Genomic DNA, 25691 nt, shown 5'->3' on the forward strand with positions numbered 1-25691 from the left:
GGTTTCTAATTTCTCTTCCATAGTTTACTCCACTCAGATTAAACCTGGAAAAACTGCAGCTGATCTATTTATCTGTCTTTGTTGCATAGTCCCTTGAATCACACCTGATGTTGTTTGCTTTTGTGAGATTTGTTCAATTCTCACAAAATGTTGCTTCACAGAAGTAACTTTCGTTTGGGGCTGCTTTCATGAAGTTGTGCATTTGTAGAGTGCCTTTTTCACCTTGATCAAATAATCATCACATATGGCATCGGTGGAAAGGTTGCATTTCCTTAGAGGAAGTTTGTGGGGAATTAAAACAAAAACAAGAAGTATTAAATCCAATTGTTTGTCATACTGTAATTAGTAAGCCCACTGATTCATGGGACTTTTGTCAGTCAACACTTATTTGAGTTTTATTCATTCAGTGGGTCTACTCTAGTCAGGCAGATTAATCTCTGTGATTCACTGTTTCTTTGAATGAGACCAGAAATATTATAAATAAAGGCAAATGTAAAGGAGGATTTTGCTAATCAGTTCTTTTCCCACCCCACCCCAAAATGTTGTTTCTAAAAACAGCCTTGCTTGGGTATTGTGACTAATAGGGCAAACTATGAAATACTAATCCAGCTGCAATCCAAACCATTATATTACAACTTTAGATCTTTTTATTGTGGCTAATTCAGTTGTATTATAGGGGAGACAGTACTGACCTATCCTACAGGGTCATTGTAAGGATTAATTAGAATCATATACACAAGAGTACTTTGAATACCCCAAACACAATATGCATTATTAGCACTGTTATTATTTTTGTCATTGTTATTTACTGGTGCAGTGTCTGTCAACAAGTGTATACACTTCAAAATTGTCTCCTCCAATCATGAAAAATTGAGAGGGGGGAAGCATATTTATTTTCCTTTATTTAATTGTTTCCCCTCCAAACATCTAAACTATGTATCTAAACAGGAACGATTCTTGATGACATCAGTAGCAAAAAATGCATTCCTGCGGGCAGCTGCCCCTGCAGCTTTCAAGGCAACGTCTTTACTGCTGGAAACACGTATTCCATCCCTTGCCAGAACTGGTACTGTATTGTTACAAGCTTGTTAAAAATGATGCATCAGACTGAGACATTTACTGACTTCTACTGGGTCAATGCCAAGATGACTCCAGGGTTTCTGCTATGGTTGGAACGAACATAAGCTATAAATACAAATTTCATTTTTTTGGAAAGAGTTCATGGCTATGAATCCGGAAAGTACTTCTTGACAACATAACATCTCAAACCCAAATCCTTAATGCTGCTGCTATTATTATTATTATTATTATTATTATTATTATTATTATTATTATTATTATTATTATTATTATTATTATTATTATTATTATTATTATTGCCTCCATGATCCATAGGGTCCCAGCTCTGCAGTTCTAAGATGATTTTTTTTTTTTACTATTATTGGTATATTTTTTAAAAAATCATCATCATCTTAGAACTACAGAGCTGGAAGGGATCCTATGGATCCTTGAGTGCAGCCCCTTTCAGGGAGGCGAAGTGGGGAATCGAACTTTCAACCTCTGGTTTTGCAGCCAGAGAACTAAACCACTGGGTCGTCCAGCAGTTATAATATTTATTTAAAGGTAAAACTGTTTTGGGGTGATAGTGATGATGATGATGCTTTTCTGATAAGAGCATTGAAAGTGTCTTGCTGAATAGAGACATAGAATAGCATAGAGGTTTGATGGCACTTACCATGCTTTCAGGTGAATTAGTATTTAGGCTGGGTTCATGGTATGGATAAACAGAGTCTTTCTGTACCTAGGAAAGCAATATGGAGGAAAATGCACACCCACTTTTGCAAGCAACTGCCCAGGTTGTGCAGAGGATGGGCAAGGGTTCACATATGTATTACATCCTTGCTGTCTTGTACTGTTTATTTAAAAACATTTTAATCAGCAAGGGCTGGTGCCTGCTGTGGTTGGTGGGGCAGAAGGTAGAGCAATGTAGCTGGTGAGCAGACCAAGGGGCAAAAAAAGTGGGTAGCCTGAAATGGAGGGGACAATGCCCCCTTTGCACTAATGGAAGAGCCACCACTGCTTCTAATGTTGCTTTAAGTTAGGTGGGTAAGGTGTGGTCCTCCAGATGTGGCTGTATTCTTCATGACTGGCTATGCTGGTTAAAGCCAATGGGATCTACCATCCTACATCTGCAGGGACATAGTATGTCTACTCATATTTTAAATAATTCTTGTATTGGGCATTGAAAAGAAAAGGTGCAGCTGTACATCAGTTTGTGTTGCATGGATGCAGCTTCAGCACAATTTATTTATTTATTTGATTTCTATGTCCCCCTATTAGTGAACCACCCTGGGCAGTTTATAGAATAAAACATGGAACCCCTCAAACACAACAGCCTATAGTAGCCGTCCCAGTGCTATATCAAACTCTCTCCGCTTTTTGTGTGTGTTTATTTGTTCAATTTTGTTTTGTAGCACCTGCACTGGAGGGAGATGGTCTTGTTTATCGCTGCCTTGTTCTGGAAACTGTAAAATAGAAGGAGGAGTTCACATAACAACATTTGACAAGAAGGAATTCGTTTTCCACGGCAACTGTCAGTATGTCTTAGCCAAGGTAACAAGTCGTTCTGAAAAAGTCTGAGACGTTTTATGAGCAGCAAACAGACAATAAAAATAGTGAAATTGGGCTACTAAGTATATTCCAAATTAAGTGTCTCATTAAATCCTTATTTAAAGAAAACTTATAAATTGTACTACATGTACTTCATTGTCATACTGAGTGCCTGCTGTCCAATAAAGCCCAAGATTTATGGAGTCATGTTCTGTACTGTGCTTATTGTTGCAACTGTTGAATTTTTTTCCCCATCTGGGTGCTAGGAAAATGTGATTTCGCTGCAATTGAAGAACAAATGGGAGAACAACACCTGGAGCCTCTACAGCTCCTGAGTAACAATGGCATATTTTATGTCAGAGTAGTGGGGGTCTGAAGAACAGCTCCATAAATTTTATAGCAGATATTTATAATACACTTTTTCCTACAGCAAAACAATAAACCAGAGTCTGGATCTCATGGTTCAAATAAAGATTGCCAGATATGTTTAATATAGCTTCAAAGTTATGTGTAGATGCAATGCACATACAGTCCAAATTTATGAGCACCATCCCATGCAGTTTTTTTCTCCAGGAGACAACAAAATTGGGAGGAGGAAATTTCCTAACTGGAAAATATCCAGAGATTGTCAACACTTGTTTATTCATAACAAACAGGTCTACCTAATAAAAAGTGGCATGGCCATACTTCCATTAAACATGAAGCACACAGCAACATGTGCTGTTTATATACCACCCGATAGTGCTTAAAAAGGGACATGGTGGTGCTGTGGATTTAACCACAGAAGCCTCTGTGCTGCAAGGTCGGAAGACCAGCAGTCGTAAGATCAAATCCATGCGACAAAGTGAGCTCCCATCGCTTTGTTCCAGCTCCTGCCAACCTAGCAGTTCGAAAGCATGTATAAATGCAAGTACATAAATAGGTACCACCATGATGGGAAGGCAATGGCATTCCGTGTCTAGCTGTGCTGGCCACGTGACCATGGAAACTCTACAGACAAACACTGGCTCTACAACTTGGAAACACGGATTAGCACCACCTCCTGGAGTCAGACACGACTGGACTAAATGTCAAGGGGATCTTTTACCTATAGTGCTTAAAGCACTCTCTGGGCAGTTTACAATTTAATTACTCAGGCTACATGAAACCCTGCCCTTACCCCCCAATGAGCTGGGTACCTATTTTACCAACCTGGAAAAGTTGGAAGGCTGAGTCAACCTTGAGCTGGCTGCCTGAGTCTTTGGGGATCGAACTTAGGTTGTGAGCAGAGGTTTGATTGCAGTAGAGCCAGTTTGACCACTGTGCCACAAAGCTCCTATAAGAAGCTAATGTATCTAAGACACTGGAGAAAAGGAGGCTAAATTCTTAGAAGTGTTCTTTGAGAGGGTCTGAATTTCTTGATAATATAGGATTGTTTCCAATTACATCTACGTTTGTCACTGCTGGCAATGTTTCTTCCTTGCAGCCTTCTTTCTGGGTTTCCTCTACATTTGTTCTAGTGAGGCAGAAGGAGCAGATTTGTGGTTGATCCAGGGCTGTAGTGGGGAGGGTGTGAAGTGTGTAGTGGGGAGGGAGGTCCTGCTGTACCTAACTTTGAATATGGCCTATGTAGCCCATACGGCTTCCCATTATCCAATGTTATATCACAGATATGCCATATCTGAAGTTTAAATTGTCCAAAGTGATAAAATTTACAGTGTAAATATCCATATGTCAGCTTTTGGAAAAAATGTGCAGAAGATTTTTCTGTTAGGTCCATCTCCCTTGCAAACTGATGTGTGGAACTCCTCCCCCTGTTAATGATGAGCACTGACTGCTTGTCAAGTGAGTAGAAAAAGAAGGATGACATTCTTTGACAACCGCTTCACCTCTCCCTTACAAGCTGATATCAGAGCAACAGGCACCTTGGCTGACAGCCATGCCCACCACATTGATGGTGTATGTTTGCTTCCATTTCAGGACACAGACGGATCTTTTGTGGTCATTGTAGAAATGTTTCACTGTGGCATATCAGATACTATGACATGCCTGAAGAATGCTTTAATCACCTTAGGAGCCATGGTATGTTCCTGGAATTTTTTTTGGAAAATGCTCTCAACACCTGGCAGAAAAAGTGCTTCAGTCAACCTTGATGTATATTCTCTGTCTGCCCCCACCCCAATCTCTGTATCTTTTCTTCACAGAATATAAGAATCTCTTCTGAGGGAGATGTCTACATCAATAATGTTATTACTGTGTTGCCTATAACTAAAGGTCAGTATTTCGTTTCACTCTGAGAATTCCTGTGAAAGCAGTAGTATATTTGGAATGTGGATACTTGTGCTTGGATGCCTTTTCTAGTCAGAAGTGTGTTCTTGTTTCTTATTAGATGGCATCATTCTCTTCAGACCATCTACCTTCTATGTCAATGTTGTGACTCCTTCCCGGGTACAGATTCAAGTGCAACTGAAACCTATTATGCAGCTCTTCATAACAGTAGATGAAACCTATCAAAGTCGTACTTCTGGTATGATGCTCTTTAATCCACCATCTCTTAACATCTCATTGCTGTTAGTTTGTTTCCATGATCCTTCCCTTCTCATTGGTTAAAATGTTGTGATTTCATGGAACATTTACAAACATTTTACTTCCTCAAATCAATAAAAAATAAAAAAGCCATGGGGCTCTTGTATACAATCTGAATGCAAGGGTGGGAGATAGCTTTATTATTTCACAAGCATGCTAGCTTTTAAGTCCTGCATGTCTCTTAATGAAGTTGGTAATTACAGACCTGGGGGGTGCAGAAGTAACAGAAAAGTCTCCCCTATCCTCATGGCCAGATGTTGAGGTCAGGCTCAACTTACATCAAACCAGAGAGCCTAGCTTCTACATCTGGCCATAATAATTTTGAGGACTTTTCTGTATCTTGTGCACCACCCCAGTTGTCTAATGCCCAGTCTGATAGAGTCCTAAAGGACTTAAAAGTTAGCCTGTTTATGAGTTTTTGGTGTTCGTATAAAAGTATAATCTACCTTGTTTTTACAGGCTTAAACTGTTGTTACAAAGATCTCAGAATAAAAGGAGACATTTACTGTTTATGGGAAGGGATCTGTAAGGGCACATGTCTATTCAAACTATTTTCAGACACACAAAAAGTTAGTTCTGTTTTGATGCCCACTGAAACAATCTAGACTCATCAGCATTTAAAAATGTGGTTTTCACCTTCCCATTTGACATGTTCCATCCTCTTGACCTCTAGACCAGTATTATAAAGTGACTTGAGAGGAACACAATATCTGGGCATGTAGCGCTTGGAGCCATATTGCTTCTGGTGACCCCGTGATGCTGTAGAATTGAGATAAGTTTGGTTTTGACATATGATACCACAAATCAATTCTAATTCAGTCTCATTTTCAGTCTTACTTTTCAAAATTATAATTACAATATTGGGACCAAGTCTTCACAAGATCCTTTATATCTAACCACACATATTAATGATTATTTGCCTAAACCAAAGATGTGAAAATTTAAGTGGTTGGGTTGTCCTCTGATCGCTCACAGACACCTGTATTTTCATTCATCTGACCCACTCCATTATAGGCCTCTGTGGAAATTTCAACAATGTGCAGACTGATGATTTTCAAACCGCCAGTGGGATTGTAGAAGACTCTGCTTCGGCATTTGGAAACTCATGGAAGACTATGGCCAGCTGTGCCAGCGTTCAAGACAACTTTGAGGATCCCTGTCAGAAAAGTGTGGACAAAAGTACTATTATGCTTTCTAAAATCTGTGCCTTATTTTGTTTTATGGATGCTATCAATGACTTGTCCTCTTGTAACCATTTCCCTAAAATTCTGTCCTTTATTTCTATGTTTAAAAAGAATGCAGAGAGGGGAAATGTTATGTTTTTGGACTATAGTTCCCAGAATGCCATAGTCAGCAGGACCATTTATTGACCAATATTTGCTTGCTTATGTATCAGCTTTCAAAATCATCCTTCAAAAAATAATACTTAATGGCCAATTTTTAAAGTCTGCTTCACTAAAATAGCAGTTAAGCCAATATATTTAATAGCAACTTAAATAGCTTGCAGAATTTATAGCATAAACAGTGGGAGTCATTTTTACTGGACTGTTCCTGAATTGTAGACACAGAAGATATGAAGGTTCCAAGCGTGACTCTAGGAAGAACCTACCTAGAAATTTTGAGGACAGAATCTGGATCTTCTCCATGCAAAACATACGATGTAGCATTGAGCCATGGTCTCTCCCCAGCTTCTCTGCCTTTTGTCCTATCTCTTGCAATCATTTATATATGCAGCAAGAAAAGAAAGATTGGCAGAATGATCAAATAGGTGCCAATACCTTTCTGCTGCTTCTGAAATGAAAAAGTCCATGCCACAGTGCAGCAGTGTTGCTGAAGCACGTCAGTTGCCCTTGGGTCCACAGAAGTACAAAGGCAAATCAATGCAAGGGAAATCAAGATGAGAAAAGCCAAACTTTTTCAAATAATAACAACTTCTTTTTTTTCTTCTATTAGAAACTTTTGGGCAGCATTGGTGTGGCCTTCTATTGGATTCAACTGGGATATTTGCTGGATGTCATTTAGTTAGTGATCCTGCTCCGTATGTCAAGGTGAGGCATAGATTTAGTCATCTATTAAATGCATTGGCAAAACAGCTACCATGTTCTCTAGACTCACAAAGAGAGTATGGCTAAATAAGAAGCTGACAACATATACCAAGATCCAGATCTATAGAGCCTGTGTCCTGAGTACACTCCTGTACTGCAGTGAGTCCTGGACCCTTTGTGTATGGCAGGAGAGGAAGTTGAACATGTTCCATATGCGTTGTCTCTGGGACAAAGTAGAGTAGTCCTAGAATGAGTTGGAATTTTTAGCATGTATGCATTACTGAAACAGTGATGTCTATGTTGGTTTGGGCATGTCATGAGAATGTTTGACAGTCAGAATCCAAAAGATCTCCTGTATGGAGAATTAGTGCAGGGAAATCACCCCAGAGGGAGACCACAGCTGCAATACAAGGATATCTGCAAGCAGGATCTGAAGCCCTTAGGAATGGACCTCAACAGATGGGAAACCTTGACATCTGATCATTCAGCCTGGAGGCAGGTGGTGCAGCATGGCCTCTCCCAACCTGAAGAGACCCTTGTCCAGCAGGCCGAGGCAAAAAGGAAGTCACAAAAGCAGCAAAATCAGGGAGCTGGACAGGGAACAGATTGTATTTGTCTTCAGTGTGGAAGGGATTGTCGCTCTCGAATTGGCCTTCTCAGCCACACTAGATGCTGTTCCAAGACCTTTATTCAGAGCACATTACTGTAGTCTCTCAAGATTGAAGGATGCCCACATCTTATGGTGTCTGGCATAGCTTCAACCTATTCAGATGAGATATATTGCACTCGGAATATTCTGCTATGTATTCTCCTTTTGTGCCTCCTAATGAAGAGGTCAGTGGTCATCATGACATCTTTTAGCAGTGAGGCATGCACATTTATTAGCTGTGCTTTTATTTTAAATATTGCACCCAAAATTGATTAATTTCTTAACAAATTAACAATTTGTCGGATGGAGGTAGCTTAGAACAATTGAAACAACACCAAAGTCATATTGGAAGTTTAATCAAGGAACATTATCAAAAGCAGCTGTAGAAAGTGGGGAAAGTGGAAGAGAAATCAATCAAACAAACTTTTTTACAACATTTATAATGTTTATGAAATATAACACTTGTCTTAGTTGTTAAGACTTGATTTAAAATTGGGGCCAAGAAAATATGGGGAAATCTCATGTGACTGATAAAAAGATTAAACAGTATTACAGCCACTCCATTGTCAGATTATACCTAAAATGGAAAGAAAAGCAAACAGCACTTTTCTTTGGAGTCAAAGCAAAGGAGAAACATCATTAAATGGGCCTTTAAAGCAGGTGTGACATCTAAAAACATGGTGTTCCTTTTCAAAGTGTGGATGCATCATGGAGATGGAGTCCAGTTGCCCTCTGGTGGTCAGTTTTTGCTTAGACTCAGAAAAAGAGAATTCCAGATAAAGAGTGGACCCTTTTCACTCATTGCAAGTATAAATTCCTTGAAGTTGGTAGGTCTCAGCCAAAGAAATACATTTCTAACCCTGTCTTTAAGTATGTGATCTGTACTGAATCAAATACAGAATCAAATATCTTCTTTAATTTCTTAAAGAAGATTTTGATTGTAGAACACACTCTACTTGTAGAGTAGTTTTTTCATCCTCTCTTTATTTTTGTGGTTAAAAGTGCTTCTTCAGTACTGAGGTTAATAATGCCTAATATCTGTTTCTGTGTTTACAATTTAGAACTGTATTTATGACATATGTAACGGTGAAAAGAGTCAAGAGGCCTTATGCAGTGTATTCTCTGCCTATACCAGAGATTGTGCTTCAAAAGGAATATACCTGAAAGGATGGAGAAGTGGCATCTGCGGTAAGTGTAGCCCATTACCCACAGTAACTTTGCAGTAATTTTCAAGTTTGTGGTGTTATATATATTTTTAGCTGCTGCAGGTTGGGGGAATATTCCCAAGAATCAGCTGAATCAGTAGAGAGCCCAGATCCTAAAATAAAAGTAAACCCATCCTCCAAAAGTACCATATTTAGCCCAAACTCACTGTGTCAGGGTGTGACTACACTGGAAAGTCAATTTAATTCACAGCCTATAAAGTATTACATTTAAACCACAGTTATGCTCACGTGGGGCTACAGATTGATTCAGGCATTCATCTCTTATACTGGATGTGATGTGATGCGCATTCCAGTCTACAGTTCTGGCTCTGCTGACCTTTTTAGGCTGTCTAAATATGGAAATAATAATGAAGACCCAGTTTTAAGATGAGAGGATGAGCTAGTGCTAATCTCGTATATGTGTAAGATTTTTTTAAAAAAAGAATTTAAAGAATTGGAAGATGACTGGGGGAATGGAAGGAAGGTCTGTATGTGTATTCTGTTTTGAATCTCATGGAAATCAGGGGAAAGGACTCCCAAGCAGAGCTCAAAGAACTACTTTCACAATTTACCAGCTAGCATGGCCAATTCTGCATAAGGAATTGGAGAATTTGAGTAAAAAGAAAAAAATGTTTTTAAAAGTTTGTCAAGCCACGTAGCTTTTCCATGCTTTTCTTCCAAACAGGTGTGTTTGGAATTCCACTTGTCTCATCTTTTTCTTATTTTTTATTTTTGGTTTCCCTTTTCAGTATTCTTATTGTTTGGAACTAAAGATATGCAGGTTCATTTGATAGACAGTCAAGAACGGTTGTGTACCCCAAATGCATTCCAACCTTTGTGTCTACTTCATTTTCAAAGATGCCACTATGGACTGCCCTAAAACAATGGAGTACAGCTATGAAGTGAAATTCTGTAACAATTCTTGTCGTTCACTGAGGGAACCAGACACACTCTGTAATGTTCACATTCTCCCTGTGGATGGCTGTACCTGCCCTGAAGGGACCTATCTTACAAATGAGGAAAAATGTGTCTCTCCAGAGGACTGTCCATGTTACTACAAGGGCATGTGGATCCAAGCTGGGGATTCATTCCAAAAAGATGACATTCTGTGGTAAGCTCATTCAGACAAGAGCCAAAAAATAAAAATAAAATGCACATACGTATGCATAACAAGGCTGCAACAACTATACTATATTTGAGATATTTCTGAATCACCATGGCTATAGAGGTTGCTCGAAGGAGTTGATAATAATAAGGCTCTGCAAACATGTATACACAACCCACTGTACAAGCACACAAACACAAGCACTGGGTCCAATTGTACATTACATAAGGAATTATATAATTAGTTGAGGGGATTCTTTAAATGCTGTAAATGTTTGATTGTTGCATCAAAAACTTTTCACAACAACCTAAATATTAGAGATAGGATATAATTGTTCTTTTTTTAATGCATTGGTACAAACCTCCTCTTTTCTTTTTTCTTTCTTTTTTCTTTTCTTTTTGTATTTTTCTTTGCATAGCAAATGCATTCAAGGACAATTAGATTGCATTGGAAAAACAAAAACTAGAAAAGGTGAGAACTTCTGAATTGAATTATTGTCCCATTCTTCAATACATAGATTAGGATTTGTTCCTCCTTGAACAGCTGGAGAATTATGACAGAAGGAATACGGATGCCAAAGAGAAGATATAAAAGGCTGTATCTATGCAGTTCAGAGGAGAAGTATCATGAACCAAATGATTTTTTAAAAAATAATCAATACAGTAGGACCCCCATATCCACAGGATCAGTATCTACTGATTCACTTATCTGCAGTCTAAAAATATCAAAAGAAAAAAAATCCAGAAAAAACTATTTTCACGTGTACTACCAGAAAAAGGCACTAGAGGGAGCCCTCCAGCAGCCAGTTATGATAATATATGTGAAAATAATTTTTCCTGTTTTTTTTTTCTTTTACCATGCTCTTCCTCCCTCTCTCCCCCCTCTCTCTCATTTGCAATTATCTGCAATTTTCAGTATCAGGGGGGCTTGTAACCAATCCCCAGTGAGCAAGAAGCAGCTATCCCTCCTTTGTTCCATCTGAAAACTGCTACAATATTGTATTTTAAATCATGGGGTTTCTTGACATTTGTTAGTGTTGTGCTTAGTTTTATATTGTCTGACTTCCGTGCTCTGTTTCTGTTCCAGATTGTCCTCCTCCCATGTACTACTTTGACTGCAGCTCTGCTGGTCCAAGCGCAACTGGATCAGAATGTCAGAAAAGTTGTGAGACACAAGACATGCAGTGTGTAAGGGACTAAGCCTCTTGGCAGTTATATAGGCAAGGCAGTGACTCTGTGCATTTACATGAATGTCACAGGTGCTGAGGAGAAGTGTACCTATTTACACTTTCTTCCAATTCACATAGAATAATTTAGCCTGAACTGGGCCTTAAACATTTCGGAGGTGGGTGCCTGCACATGCAGCGGAGTTCTTGCTTCTGTGGGGAACCTATGTTGTTCTGCATGTGAAGAAAACCAAAAAGAGGAGGTGGGGACAAGAAGGCCTCAGTTTGTGTCTTGGCCAAAGCTGGGGAAAAGGCTGCCCAAAGAGGGACCTGAGTCTAGCATAATTCAGCAAAACAACAGAAACATCATCTGCGGCAGAAAATCAGTCATACACATCTGCTGTATGATACTGTTATCATAGTGAAATAATTGTGCATATACAATATTTTCTTCCCTTATGTCATTGGTTTTAGCTTACCCCTCACCATTGGGACTGTTGACTAAGGCTGATGGGCATTGTAGTCCAGTAACAGGCATTAAATGTCTATCCTTTGCCTCTTAGATTCTGTCTAAATATACTACTACTACTACTACCGCTGATGCTGATGCTGATGCTGATGCTGATGCTGATGCTGATGCTGATAATAATAATAATAATAATAATAATAATAATAATAATAATAATAATAATAATAATAATAATAATAATAATAATAATAATAATAATAATAATAATAATAAGGCATATTTCTAGATTGTTCATTGTGTGGCAGTAGTTCTGAACTTAAAATAATGGCATTTTAATATAGTTTATCTTTATTTTCTCCTTTGCGGTTTGTTTGTTCTCTTTTAAACCAATGGGCATTTTGTTTTCATGCCCCTAGTATGCCACTGAATGTGTCTCTGGATGTCTGTGTCCTGATGGGTTGGTGTCCAATGGCAACGGCAGCTGTATTGAGGAGGAACAATGCCCTTGTGCCCATGGAGGAAATTACTATATGCCTGGCACATCTATCATGGTCAACTGTAATACATGGTACAACTTTTTTCGCTATTCCGAAAGCTGTAACTCAGCAAAGTATATAAAGATCTCAAAATAAATAAGCTGGAATGAACTGACTTAGAACATAAATGGTGGGGGCCAGTAGGACAGACATGCAGACATGCATCATTTAAAAAAAGAGAATGTGTCACAAACAAAAGGATTTTTAAAAGGCACAGATTTGCATAAACTATATGTACATGAATTTGTGTGTAGAAATGCAGAACATCCAACATATAAATTGAACAGAAATACAGAACATCTTATGGGGGTGCAGATGACTATGAACAGGTGACCTGTGTGAGTGCTCATTCTGCTGCCCAGAAGCTAATTGTGGATGAGCAATGGTCCTTTATCTATACATCAGGTTTGGTTGGACAGTCTTTCACACAGAGGAGGCCTTCAAACAAAGGACTGTCCTCTGACAGCTTTCCAAATAGGGAATTGTCTTCTGAAAAGCAGGGGAGGAAGTGCCCGACAAACAAAATGTCTTTGAAGCGCACCACTGGCTTATGTTGTTTTGGACTTTAAAAGAGTGGGTTTACAGCCTGTTTCCCAGCTGAAGAGATATCACTGGCAAAATGAGTTGACCCCTCCCATCTACCTCTCCCAAATTTTCTTCAGAGTGCTGAGCCCTTGGAGCACACATTTTGTGGGAATGGGTACATGTGGAAGTGGCTGCATATTTTTAAACAAAAAAGTCTTCCTGGGTGACATTGGATGTTGCCCCATATTGTGCTGAGCATTTATGTAGGATAGTTTTAATACTTTTAAATCAGCTGCTGATATTTTCATTTGTAAATATTCTGTGCCAGCTGTGGAATTTTATTTGAAGTTGTCTATAATGAAGTTGTCCAGGAGTTGTCATCTTTCTAAGCAGGCATAGAAAGATGCTTTGTACAATTACTTCTGTATATTGCATGCTGTGATATAAAGTATGGTTCTTTATTTTTTATTCTCCTAGCAAATGCCAGAAGAGACAATGGAACTGTACAAAGAACCCATGTCAAGGAATTTGCACCGTGTACGGGAATGGACACTATGTCAGTTTTGATGGAGCAAAATTTGACTTCAGGGGAGACTGCGATTATATTCTAGTCCAGGTACCAAAACTGCATTGCCTCAAATGTGGGCTGTATGGTGCTAAATTACAATGCTCTAAAACTTAGAAAACTTTCAAAAAGAATACCAAAGAAGATGTTATCGAGAAATCTTCATGGAGGAGGCTTAGGATGCTCATCATCTTACTGATGAGGTGGCTAAAAAGAACATGTTATACAACCATATTTGTAAAAGTAAGCAGACTTAGAAAGAATTACTTCCATTTACTCTATATACTCCTTTATCTTATAAGGTATTGTATCTGGATTCCTGCTTTTGCAAATTACTCCTTGCATGTAGAAATTTAGTAGGGAAAAATAATATCCACTAGCTTACTCTTTTAAAGTGGGACAAATACGCAGGTACCTTGTCAACAAGAAGTCTTTGAAGCACCTCACAAGACTCGTATGTACTTTTGGTCTCTTGACAATATATGCTAGTTCATACTTTGCAATGTGCAATTCAATCAGGAGTGATCTGTGCCCATCCAATTTGATTCATATGCCAAATCTGAATTTATCTGTAGATTTGTATGGCTAGTGCCAGAAAACCAAGACAGCCATAACTTTGTTTCTGCATTTATACATGAAGGTTGTTAGAATGGTAAACCATGAAGTAGGGAGCTAACCTGATGGATCTCAGATAGGTAGTTTAAAGATCTTGTGTATTAGACATCTATAAAGGTTGCTTTAAATATAACCCAACTAGCACATCAAAGCTATGTGTATCCCATCTAATTTCATTTGTGTCCTGGCTACGAATCAGCTTGTAGGTTTACTGTGGTGCACTTCTGCCCAGAAGCAAATGTAGCCATCCCACTCAATACGGATCTCATTCCGATTTGTCTGACTCAGGTAAACGTGGTTGGAAGTTCTTTCTTTGGCCAAAGCCACTGTACAGCCCTAATTGCAACCACAGTGCTGTGTGAAGTGGGATCATGGAAGTAAGTGATTGTGTTTCTAACAGTAGGAGGGCTGTTGCATCCTGCTAATTACGTAAGTGGTGGGAAAGAGTGTATAGGAGGTCTATAGAAGTGGTTGTTGAACCTTAAAAAAATAGACAGGAGGATGAACTGGTTAGGCATTTGTTTATATGTGAATATGAGAGACAGAACAGGAAAGCAACGTTACAGATCTTCTGTGAAATAGGGAGACACAATCAGTGGCATCTCAATATGGAAGGAGGGCAGTTGCACAGATTCTGAAACACCTGGATAGAGATAAGAAGTTGAGAAACACTGATAGAGGCCATAGATTTCCACCTAAAGCACTGTACCTATGGTGGATCTTTCTCAGGAATATATGCTACAGTGGATAAACACTAACATGGAGAATGGAACATGAAATGTACTTTCTGCTTCATTTTCTCAGGACTTTTGTCCAAATAATCTCCAGCCAGGAACTTTTCGGATTGTAACACAAAACATTTCATGTGGTAAATCCTTCTCAGTTTGTTCCTTAAAAATCAGCATCTTCTTAGAGGTAAGTCCAGGACTCCAGATTAGCTTGAAAAGCAGAGAATTGTATAAGTATATTCACATTTTGTTTCTCATACGGCTGATTATGGTTTTGAAAGAATAGCTGTAGTGATTTGTAATAACATTGAAATTAACTGGGTTCTGTCTGAGTTTGTGGTAACCCATCTGCTAACTTGTAACAGGTTTGAAAAGGGAGCTAGGGCAGGAGTGGTCTTCCACAGCACTGCTCTCACAATCCCTCACCAGTGGTTATTCTGGCTAGGGTTTCTGCTAACCAACATCCACAGTATCTTAAGGATCAAAGATTTCCCTGCTCTCATCACTTATTCATTCATTCATTCCACTTATATCTGAAAAATATGTTGGCCCTTCTGTGACATCATAATGTCTGTGCTGGGACCTAGAGACTCTTCCCCATATAGATATCTTCTCTTTTAGTGCCTCCTGTGGTTTGAAAAGGAGTAGGAAGATTGTGATCTCCAATATTTGTAGAAAGAAGAGCAGATTGGAAGGTTTTAAATCAGATGTGCTCCAGATGGTGTTTAATGTCTACATTGTTTTTATTCTTTAGTTATAGCACCTATTTATTGCTTTTCTGCCTGGTTGGGCTTCCAAAACAATTCACCTCGGATTAGAATTATTAGTATCATATGAAAAACATTTAAAAGCATATTAAAACATTATTTTAAAGCAAACCCAAACATTCCTAAAAACCTGTTGCATTTTTTTAAAATCACTTTTGCAGACCCAAGGCCATTCACAAAGAGATGCCAAAACAGGAAAACTTGACTTATGTTTTAATCAGTTAACCATTTTTCACCCAAACACAAATCAAATGTCATGGCCGTTCTTGGACTAGTGTGAATGATAGTGAGCACAAAGGGGTATCGTGTAGACCAGTGGTCCCCAACTTTGGGCCTCCAGATGTTCTTGAACTTTAACTCCCAGAAATCCTGGCCAGCAGAGGTGGTGGTGAAGGCTTCTGGGAGTTGCAGTCCAAGAACATCTGGAGGTCCAAGGTTGGGGACCACCGCTGTAGACCATCTTGACTGTTGCCATTGGTGTTGTCAACATTCTGGCTGCCCTTTGCTATGTAAATCTTGGCATCCTTTTTCCTTGCTGGCAACATAGGTACGATATTGTGCAGCATATTTGGCTACTTCCTGGATTTTTGAATCTTGGGTACAGAAGCACAATATCCCACCTTCATTAACTGGAGGGTTTTTAAAGAACTAAATTATTCAGCAGGAAGAATGTTCTTCCCTTCAATTTGATTGATTGATTGGTTGGTTGGTTGGTTGGTTGGTTGGGTGGGTGGGTGGGGTTGGTTGGTTGGTTGGTTGGTTGATTGATTGATTGATTGATTGCACTTATATGCCGCCCATCTAGATTGTCTACTCTGGGCGGCTCACAACAGACAAGATAAAAACAGTTACTATATAATAACAGTTTTACAACACTATTCAGGACATCTACAACTGGGAATGGAATTCACTTCTCTGACCTCTAGGTTTTTTGGAATGTCACACTAACAAGCAGTGTATCTTGGGAGAATTAAGATGAAGAGAAAGATACATAGCCTTATGCTTGACAGGGAATGGCATCTGCAAAACAACTCTACAAAGGATTATAATTCTGTTACTGTGTTAGGTTTTAATTGCAGCTGCAACTGCATTCTTTCTAATCTATTTTTCCAGGATGGTGAAATTAGGCTTGTAAAAGGGCAAGTAGAGGAGCTGACCAGTAAGACAGCTATTGAAAAAAGCTATAAAATCTATCTCATGGGAATGTATATAAAAATTGAAATTTTCCATGGTGTGACCTTCATATGGGATATGAAAACAACAGTGATCATTCAAGTGACACCCTCTTTCCAGGTACTGTAGGTGCAATTGTAGTTGTTAAAGCTTGTTTGTACTGGATAATTTTCTATAAAAATAATACCAGAAACATTTAGGAAAACGTGGAACATCAATTGTCATGTTGAAGAATTCATACAACTACTGAGCAGCATGAAAGAAACATGTTATGTGCATAGCAAGAAACATACCTTGTGTGGGGAGGGTTTTTTTATGAGGGAAGCTTCAGTTGTCTCCCTTCACAGATTGCAACTGGTGCATTGTGCAGCTCCAGATTATGGGAGTAGTTAGCACAAGAGAACATGTTTTAATTTATCTAAAAGACAATAACATTCTCAATAAGGATACTGGTAAACTGTCAGCAAGAATGTGGGAGAATTTTTCCTTTTTGTCTACAGAACAAGGGGAAACTATGAAATGAAAACACTGAGAAGTCACCAGAGAACACAGGAACTGTGGTTAATTACACCAGAAAGGCATTGGGCTGGGAAGAGGATGTTGTAGACTCACTGTCCCTTATTTTCATTCTCTTAAAACAGTATGTTACCTTAGAATGGAAGGATTTTTTTTTAATCAAGAGGCTTATATAATCCATGAGGTTATACTGAAAAGTATGTTGAATGTTTTATATCTCTTGAAGTAATAAGTAACTATGAGCATTACTACTACTAGTAGAAGTCATAGTAGCAATATTGGCATAATAGGCAATTATGAGGTAAATTTTTCATTACTTCAATGTTCTGTTTGCACCTATTTTTTCCCTACAGAATACAAAGACTTGTCTATATACGCTCATGTTAGTGCTTTATACAAACTGCTAAGAGTATTTTAGTAAAGTGTAGTAATTTGGATGAATATTTTTTCTTTTTTCTGTAAAAGACTCTGAAATAACTTGCACAAACTTCCTAGGGCAGAGTTTGTGGTCTTTGTGGTAATTTTGACAACAGTCCCAACAACGACTTTACCACTAGAGGGCAGTCTGTGGAGATGCATGCCCAGGCCTTTGGAAACAGCTGGAAAGTCACCTCTAGCTGTTCAGATATAAACAAAATGGACCTCTGTGCAAATCGGCCTTCCAAGCTCATACTAGGGCAAAAGCAATGTGGCATTATCAAGAGTGAGGTTTTTGGAGCATGCCACAGCAAGGTAAGAACCCTTCCTTCCTTCCTTCCTTCCTTCCTTCCTTCCTTCCTTCCTTCCTTCCTTCCTTCCTTCCTTCCTTCCTTCCTTCCTTCCTTCCTTCCCAGGAAGGAAGATGCCTTATATTGGATCGATTTAGCCCAGTTTTATCAGCTTCCTTCAATCCCTTCCATTTCTTTATTTATATATCACACAATTCTATCAAAATTAGTGCTCAGGGAGCAAATAATAATAGAATATAAACAAATTACTTTCATTTGATTTGGGTTCAAATCCGTCTCACAGGTAGAAAGGGGCATGAATTGCTGGTTTGGGGGTTCATGCCAGTATGTAATTTACTTGAACAGGGGTTGTTCGGTGCTTCCCAGTCCTGCCTCTCTGGTGCCCACTAAGAAGAAGCACCCAGAGGAGGTGGGGCAGGGAAGCCAGGACGCTGCCTCTGAGTGAGTACCCACTGGAGGAAGTGGAGTTGAGAAGCACCGAACACCTGTTCTGCTGAAAAACAAACCGGCATGAATCGCTGAACCAGTAGTTTGTGCCCCTTTCTACCTGTGAAATGAATTTGAACCCAAATCAAATGGAATTTATTTGTTTATATTCTATTATTATTTGCTGGCTGAGCACTAATTTTGATAGAATTTTGTGATATATAAATAAAGAAATGGAAGGGATAGAAGGAAGAATATCTGATCCGGTATAACACAACTTTCTGTATACCTATTATGGTAGTATTTTTAAAATGCCACCCAGAGTAGATCATTCGTCTAGATGGGCGGGGTATAAATCTAATAAAATAAAATAAAATAAAATAAAATAAAAAATCTGCAGGTCTGGCTCCTAAGACAAATATCTCATTTGCTTTGTGGTGAGGCTGTCTTGAAGCATCTGCAGTCCAGCAAAGATTGAATATAGTCCTGAAGAGAAATATTTATTGTCTCCTTAATTCTTGTAGATCAACCCAACCCCCTATTATGAATCCTGTGTGTCTGATTTCTGTGGTTGTGACAGTGTGGGAGACTGTGAATGCTTCTGTACTGCTGTGGCCGCTTATTCCCAGAGCTGCAATAGAGCTGGCATCTGTATTGACTGGAGAAATCCTAAAAATTGTCGTAAGTAATCCCAAAACAAATATACATTTCATCTCAGGGATCTTGTGGCTGCAGGGTAGCTGACATTCGTGTAAATTCTCTTGCATAATAAAATGGATATAATAAAGTGGATTATAAGGAACCGTTAGAGAACCAAACCAGTACTTATTTATTAGCCAAAAGATAAATCTGGGTACCAGTTGTGTGTTGGTTTGGTTCAGTGGTGGGATTCAAATAAATTAACAACCGGTTCTATGTCCTAATGATTGATCGATAAATAAATAAATAAATAAATAAATAAATAAATAAGTAAGTAAGTAAGTAAGTAAGTAAGTAAGTAAGTAAGTAAATAAATAAATAAATAAATAAATAAATAAATAAATAAATAAATAAATAAATGCCCAGGACAGTGGGATCTGATGAGGGTTTCTTCCATAGTGGTCTCCCTACTGCCTATTATCACAACTACCTCTCACATGATTAAGACATCTGGATAACTGTACTGTATCTCTTTGGGCATACCACTGCTGTTACCCTCACCATGGGCTTGTGCCAAAAACGCACACACAAACACACACACCTCACAGTGAGTGCTTATGACCAAGTTTGACAGAGAACTGACACATCTTTCCTTTACCTCCAATTTCGCCCTATAGCTCACCAGTAAAAATTACTTCCCTCCCCTTTCCTGCTCCTGAAATGACTGATAGCTCAGTTTGTTGTTAACTGGAGGCCAGCTTTGCACACCTGCAGAAGTTGCTGCTGACAAATCCATTAAAGCTGTTAATCAAATTTCTATTCCAAAGAACTCGACCTCTCCATTTCTCCCCATATCAAAAATCAAGGAACTGTCATACCCTAGTGACAAACCCTGTCACATCTGCTCTGTGGATCTCTGTACTTCTACTGCAACACACAAAGGAATTTGACCAGAAATTTAAAACTTCAGAAGATTCCTGGTGAAAAGAATGTGAACAACTGCTCTTCCAGGTGTAGGGATTTACTTTTATTTTATTTATTTATTTATTTATTTATTCAATTTCTACCCCGCCCCTCTAGACAACGTCTACTCGGGGCGGCTTACAAACATTACCTTACAAAATATCTACAGGGCCCTTTGGCATTACTGAGCATGCGCGCGCGCACACACACACACACAAAATAACTCTTTTTGAAAACCAGAATTAGAATTCTAGCCGCTTTGGGAAGAAGAAGGAGATGGACTTTGCAACTTACAGACTTTGCGGCAAAAATTGAGACCAGGGGCAACAGACGTTGCTCACCCCTGCTGTACATAGATATTATATTTAAATTATTCAAGAGAATTATGCTTCTCATAAGTTTCCTTAAACTGCTGTTGTGCTACACAAAACTTTAATTTGCTAAAACCCAGTCTGTGTCTAAAATATAGAAAATTAGACACATTTTTCTCCCCATATCTGCACACATGGGAAAATAGTAAAAGCGCATAAGAACCTAAGAGGAGCCCTGCTGGATTAGGCCAAGGGCCCATCTCAGTCCAGCATCCTGGATCTCTCAGTGGCCCCATCAGATGCCTCTGGGAGCAAAGAGACAACTAGACGCCTGTCTCCTGATCCCCCTTCCCTGCATCTGGAATTTGAAGGGACCTTCCTTTTAAGCCTGGAGACCTCAGCAACCACTGTCTCAGGGTCAAGCCTGTAGTTATGCAGAGTGTGACAACTACCTCATGTCATGAAATGGCAGGAAATTATTAGTAACTTAGGGTTACTTGTTGTATTTTTACTGACAGGATTGGAGAGAGGTGCTTGCAGGATTTTCTGCTTCACACTACTTCACGAATTGTCTTTGGGTGGCCCTGAATGATTTCACATACCTTCATCAGTACATTATTATCTACTACAGCACTATCTAGTTATGGAAATATACAGATTGAACAAGGAACAAGACAGGGATGTAAAAGCATGTTGACTCAGCAGTAGGCTGCCAGACACTTCCTCCCCCCACCCCCCAATTCACCAACAATGTGGTTGTCGAAGTTCCTCTGGCTTTTGTTCTCTTAACTGCAGTTTAACATTATCAATGACTTGTTTCCATAAATGTTTACTGGAAGCTACCTCTAGACTGCTCCTATTTCATGCCCCAAAGCTACCACATTTGTAACGAAATTGTAGGCTGGTAGTATTAATGATGACAGTGAAGTAGAATTCTCTCCAGAGAAATTTTTCAAGAGAAATCAAATTTTTCACAGAGACAAAATAGGACATGCTTATATGCTTGCAAATAATAACATCCTGCCTTTCACAACAACCCTTAACATTAAGTAATGCAATTCAGAGAGGGACAGACTGGGACTCCAGAGTCCTGCATTCGAATTCCCATTCAGGCGTGGAAACTCACTGAGGGCGTGGAACTGGTAAAACGTAAAGCCACTCCTTAGATATCTCAAATATCTTTAAATATCTCACTTGCCTTGAAAGGCCCATTAGGGTCATCTTGAATGGCACATAACACACATGTAAAGCAAAGATGAACTTGAGAATAACTCTCAAATTCTCTGACCCCTTCTGAAGAAAAAGTTCTTACCACAAAGCAACAGTAACAAAGCTTTTTCTGTAGCACAAGCAAGAGAGGGCTGCCACCCTGGGATTTGGAACTGGTCTCTGAACAACGTCACAATCATTTAATCCCTCCCCATTCCAGGTTCTGCAGAAAAGCTGGAGGCAACAGGAAAAGAGGAAAACCAAATGTGAGATGGATTGACACCATCAGAGAACCCACAGGGTTGAGTTTGCAGCAGCTGTGCAGGGCTGTTGAGGACAGCACAAAGGGGCAATGTTGATAGCATGTAACAACAACAGAAGCTTAAAACAGCTTGCTGACACAAAGAGGACTGTCCCAATTAACAAAATTACGATCATCTTTGCAGACACCCTTGGCCTGATCAGATCGTATGGCAGATACTCTGGACTGCCAAAAAAGATGAGTAAGTGGGTTCTCGATCCAATTAAGCCTAAATTATCTCCAGAGGCAAAAAGAAAAAAACACACAAACAAACAAACAAACCTGAGGCTGTCCTACTTCGGGCACATCATGAGAAGGCAGGCATAGATTGAAAAAGACCATAATATTTGGAAAGGTGGAAGGCAGCAGGAAAAGAGGAAGGCTAAATGCAAGATAGACCTACTCCCTAAGGAAACCACAAGCTTGAGTTTGCAACAGATGGGCAGGGCTGTTGAGGCCAGGCCATGTTGGAGATTGCTCATTCCTGGGGTCACCCTAAGTAGAAATCACAGGCTTTGTATGGATTCCCTGCATCTAACTGCCAATTCCAAAAAAGTTGAAAGGTTATTCCCTTAATTGGTTGTTGTGAGTTTTTCGGGCTCTTTGGCCATGTTCTGAAGGTTGCTCTTCCCGAAAAACCCACAACAACCATCAGATCCCGGCCATGAAAGCCTTTGCAAATAAATGTCCTTACCAGCTTTTAAATTTTTTAATCATCATCATAATAAAATATAATACCATCCCCTCCTCCTGACCAAGCCTGGTTCCCCATTAGTTTTTCCATAGATCCTAAATACTAGATTTCTGCATACCAATGAAAAAAGTGGCATGTTATGCCCTCCCTCCCTGAAAATCTAAACATAGTGGCCTATATCATAAATGTTCATTTTCCCTTGAAAGGACATCACTGGAGGGAGGCAAATTAACTTCATGTTAAAAAGCATTAACTCATGGTGGCAAAATTTGGTTATGTTTCTTGGGGCACCTGATGAACACAATTAAACTTAAGCATGTGTTAATCACAAATACAGGAATAGTCTGGCATATTAGGACTCTGGAGACCAGGGTTCAAATCCTCACTCAGCCATGGAAATTCACTAGGAGTGGAAATTGTAAAATCACTCTTTAAAAACATATACTTTCTTTGAAAACCTAGTTGCTGTAAGTTAATTTTGCATAACTAATTAATCACCAACAGGCTTCTGAGCGTTTTTCTCCAAAGTTCAGGTATTTATTTATTTCAAAAAATAGAAGTATCAAATTTTCTAAACTCAAACACAATAACAATTACATAAATGCTAAAAGGTCCTAAAGGGAATCCTGTTGAAATAATTTTCAAAATATATTTTACATGATAAAATACCATTTCATTTTCCTCCTTCCATTTCTCAAGACTGCATGGCAAACAGCTAAGGCAGGGAAATATTTAATGAAAAGCGGCTTTATGCTCAGACATAGAAATGTATTATACTTACCTACTTACTTGAATAATCTTAAAAATGAAAGCTTGTGAAAGCAAGTTTGAACAGTCCTCTGAAGATGCTGGTCACAGAGACAAATGCAGCATGCATGCTTGAATTAACATGCTCTGTGTGCCCTTTCCTCCTCTTCCTCTCAGTCCCTCCGGCCCCCACCCCCACCCCCACCCCCAGCCTGAAGGTCTGGATCTGGATAGTTCAGATTTCCCTTTGATATGTTGATCTGCTCTGCTTTAACCCTGGCCTGGTGGTAAATCTTACTAGTGTTAAAAAGCTGATAGCTGTCTTCCTGTTTTTGAGTGAGGATCAATGTGTGCCATTTGTCTCCACAAATTGTCAGAGCAACAGCCTTAGTTACGTTTAACTTGGGAAAAAAAAACATAGCCCCCCTCCCCCCCCCTCCTCGCTGGTCACCTGGCCCTCCTTCATTCATCAGTTTAGGAAACGGTTCGGCGAACTATTATTAGATTTAGGAAACGGATCGTGGGAACCGGTGCGAACCTGCTGAATCCCACCTCTGGTTTGGTTGTGTATTATTTTGAAGGAGACCAGAACCAGGTAATGATTGTGACAACCCCAGACCTACTGGGATATGCCACAGTTTCACTAAGCTGCCACCAACCATTCCCTGTAAGGAGTCACACAGACCAGGAATGGATTTTTAACAAATAAAGGAATAAGGTTTATTTAAATAACACACAGGGAAAATAAAATGATCAAGTGAATAAGATACAGTAACGTGGCTTAGTCTCAATCATACATACACCAGTTTGGTTCACACAGAACACCTTTAAATAAAGCACAGACCCTGAACCTATCAGTTCTGGCTACCCATAAAGACACCTGAACCTATCAGGTAGGTACTGACTGACACACAGTAGTACCCTGTCTGACACACAGACTCCCACTCCAGCTTCTTCTTCCCAGCTCTCCTAACTTCTCCACACAAGCTCCACATATATATACAGTACAGCCCCTCCTCCTGATGTCCCGCCTTCCACTCCCCATAGGATGGAACTTTCCCTCCAACCCATGACAGACAGGTAACATCAGTGCTGTATGTAACACCTCCCCTCTTTATAAGTTGTTTTGTAGGGGGAAAGCTAAAGTGCTTTTCTCCAAAAAACAACCTGGATCCAAAACATACAAAAACAGTTATACAATAACATACAATACCATACTTACTCTAGGATAAACATATCAATTAGGCATTTAAACATTTACCATTTACAATACATCAAGTTACCTTTATTCATACAAACCACGCATGTTTAATAAACAAGTACATTTAACCTTTGGTCACCAAAATATATACATAGTCCATGTTTCTTCGCCGCCTTCATTCTTCGGGTCTTCTTGACAAGGCGTCAGCAACACAGTTCACTGACCCTCTGACCACCTTCACTTCAAAGTCATAGTCTTGCAGGTTTAAAGCCCACCTCATAAGTTTACTATTGTGGGTTTTCATTGTCTTTAACCATTGCAGTGGTGAATGGTCAGTGCACAGAATAAAATGTCTTCCCCAGATGTAAGGCTTGGCCTTCTGGATCGCGTATACTATGGCCAGGCACTCCTTTTCCACGGTTGCCAAATGTCTCTCACCTTTCTGGAGTTTCCTACTCAGGTAGGACACTGGATGCTGGTCACCATTCTCATCCTCCTGGCAAAGAACTGCTCCTACCCCGCTGTTAGACGCATCGGTGTAGATGATGAACTCCCGGTCGAAGTCTGGAGCACGCAGCACTGGATAGTTGATGAGGGCCTCCTTCAACCTCTGGAACGCCTCCTCACAGTCGCTGGTCCACGGGATGCGGTCATCAGTCTTCTTCCGCGTCAGATCGGTCAGCGGAGTCGCTATCTCGCTAAACCTCGGGATGAACTTTCTGTAGTAGCCCACCAACCCAAGAAATGATTTGACTTTTTTCTTGGTGTTGGGTCTAGGCCAATCACGAACGGCTTCTATCTTGGCCTCTAGGAGTTTTATCACTCCTCCCCCTACTATGTGACCCAAGTATTTTATTTCTGGGCTACCCAGCTGCAGTTTGTTCTCTTTGCAGAGCCTAGGCCAAAGCACTTCCTCCCCTGGATTAAAGTGCCTCTCTTTGGCTTTCTGGTCATCCCAAGCTTTCTGTCTGACCTTCTGAGCTTGCAGGGTCTCTGCTGCTAGCTCTAGGTTCCTCTTTAGGTCATTCCTTAAAGAGTCTATATATGTCACAACATCTTGTGGGTCATCCTGGGTGATCTGCTCCCAATTTTGTTTGATCAAATCAAGTGGCCCTTTCACCCTTCTCCCAAACAAAAGTTCAAACGGACTGAACCGGTACTGGCTTGTGGCACTGATCGATAAGCAAACAAAAGGGATTGCAGCTTCTGGTCCCAATTGTTTGGATTCTCTGCC

General features: G+C 39.6%; 1 protein-coding gene across 4 annotated transcripts in view; it reads left to right on the plus strand.

Annotated features, from left to right (window-relative positions):
• LOC110089507 (mucin-5B) overlaps positions 1 to 25691 on the plus strand; it is a 78489-nt gene that overhangs the window by 17938 nt on the left and 34860 nt on the right. For 3 of the 4 annotated variants that reach the window (XM_020812621.3, XM_072985639.2, XM_072985641.2), the window contains exons 8-24: positions 949 to 1066; positions 2475 to 2613; positions 4570 to 4671; positions 4794 to 4863; positions 4979 to 5116; positions 6190 to 6354; positions 7129 to 7223; positions 8931 to 9057; positions 9933 to 10185; positions 10598 to 10650; positions 11266 to 11366; positions 12230 to 12381; positions 13352 to 13490; positions 14859 to 14969; positions 16663 to 16842; positions 17734 to 17970; positions 18917 to 19073. In XM_020812621.3, the coding sequence (XP_020668280.3) occupies positions 949 to 1066; positions 2475 to 2613; positions 4570 to 4671; positions 4794 to 4863; positions 4979 to 5116; positions 6190 to 6354; positions 7129 to 7223; positions 8931 to 9057; positions 9933 to 10185; positions 10598 to 10650; positions 11266 to 11366; positions 12230 to 12381; positions 13352 to 13490; positions 14859 to 14969; positions 16663 to 16842; positions 17734 to 17970; positions 18917 to 19073 (2337 nt within the window). The remainder of the gene's footprint in view (positions 1 to 948; positions 1067 to 2474; positions 2614 to 4569; positions 4672 to 4793; positions 4864 to 4978; positions 5117 to 6189; positions 6355 to 7128; positions 7224 to 8930; positions 9058 to 9932; positions 10186 to 10597; positions 10651 to 11265; positions 11367 to 12229; positions 12382 to 13351; positions 13491 to 14858; positions 14970 to 16662; positions 16843 to 17733; positions 17971 to 18916; positions 19074 to 25691) is intronic. The other variant, XM_072985640.2, reaches the window with a different exon arrangement.

This window comes from Pogona vitticeps, chromosome 1 (assembly GCF_051106095.1).
Source record: "Pogona vitticeps strain Pit_001003342236 chromosome 1, PviZW2.1, whole genome shotgun sequence".
In the NCBI taxonomy this organism is placed as follows: domain Eukaryota; kingdom Metazoa; phylum Chordata; class Lepidosauria; order Squamata; family Agamidae; genus Pogona; species Pogona vitticeps.